At 50.0% G+C, this 994-nt stretch overlaps 1 gene segment (V, D, J or C); it reads right to left on the reverse strand.

Annotated features, from left to right (window-relative positions):
- Positions 1-258: 258 nt before the first annotated feature.
- Positions 259-781, reverse strand: LOC116629574 (the record flags this gene model as incomplete). The annotated part of the segment is given in 2 exon segments: positions 259-591; positions 704-781. Coding segments are annotated over 2 exon segments (379 nt in total), but the record flags the coding sequence as incomplete, so codon positions are not given.
- Positions 782-994: the final 213 nt, after the last annotated feature.

Genomic DNA, 994 nt, shown 5'->3' on the forward strand with positions numbered 1-994 from the left:
CCTCTCTTCCTCCCATTGAGGAATGGAAAGATCATCTTCTGGGAACATGGCAAGGAACAAAGAGACTGTAAATTTCCCCAGACAATTCACCAAGAAACCTGTTTCATTTTACTACATTGCAGGAGGGAGAGGACCTGAGAGAGAACTGAATTCTTGAGGCCATATTGCACAAAGCCCTCTCTGCACATGGTTTGGGTTGAGGAAGCATCTTCAGAGCAAGGAGGGAGCTTGTGAGCACAGGACAAGTTTTGGTTTTACTTCCCCATGAACTTGGACCACTGTGATGAGTATTACTGCTTCTATATGAGGCACAGTAATAATCTGCCTCATCCTCAGCCTGGAGCCCAGAGATGGTCAGGGTGGCCGTGTTGCCAGACTTGGAGCCAGAGAAGCGATCAGGGATCCCTGATGGACGTGAACTTACACTATAAATCAGGGTTTTGGGGGACATGCCTGGGAGCTGTTGATACCAGGAGACATAATTATACTTCCCAATGTCATTGCTGGTTCCAGTGCAAGAGATGGTAACTGTTTGTCCCAGAGCCCCAGACACTGAGGATGGCTGAGTCAGGGAGGACTGGGCCCAGGACCCTGAAAAAGAAAGAACACAATCTAGTGAGTTTAGTGGGTGGGCCCCAGGTAAGTCTGAGGAGACAAACAATGAGCTCAGATGTCCCTGTGCTTCCTTTCCTGGAGGTCTCACCTGTGTCCTGAGTGAGGAGGGTGAGGAGTAACAGAGCCCAGGCCATGGTGGAAGCACCCCAAGAGCACTGCCTTCTGAGACCCCAACCCTGGATCTGGCTCCCCCATAACTCTCTTATCCCCTCCCCCTGCCTCAGAAGTGGGAGGGGCCTCCATGCAAATGTGCTTCCTGACCTGCCTTTCTTCACCCACTCTGACCTGAATCTCTATTCTAGATACTTCTGCATCCCTGAGCAGCAGAGCTTAGCTATCCAGACACTAAAACATTTCACATGCATTTTCTGAATCATGA

Source organism: Phoca vitulina, unplaced genomic scaffold (assembly GCF_004348235.1).
Source record: "Phoca vitulina isolate PV1807 unplaced genomic scaffold, GSC_HSeal_1.0 scaffold1509, whole genome shotgun sequence".
Taxonomy (NCBI): Eukaryota; Metazoa; Chordata; class Mammalia; order Carnivora; family Phocidae; genus Phoca; species Phoca vitulina.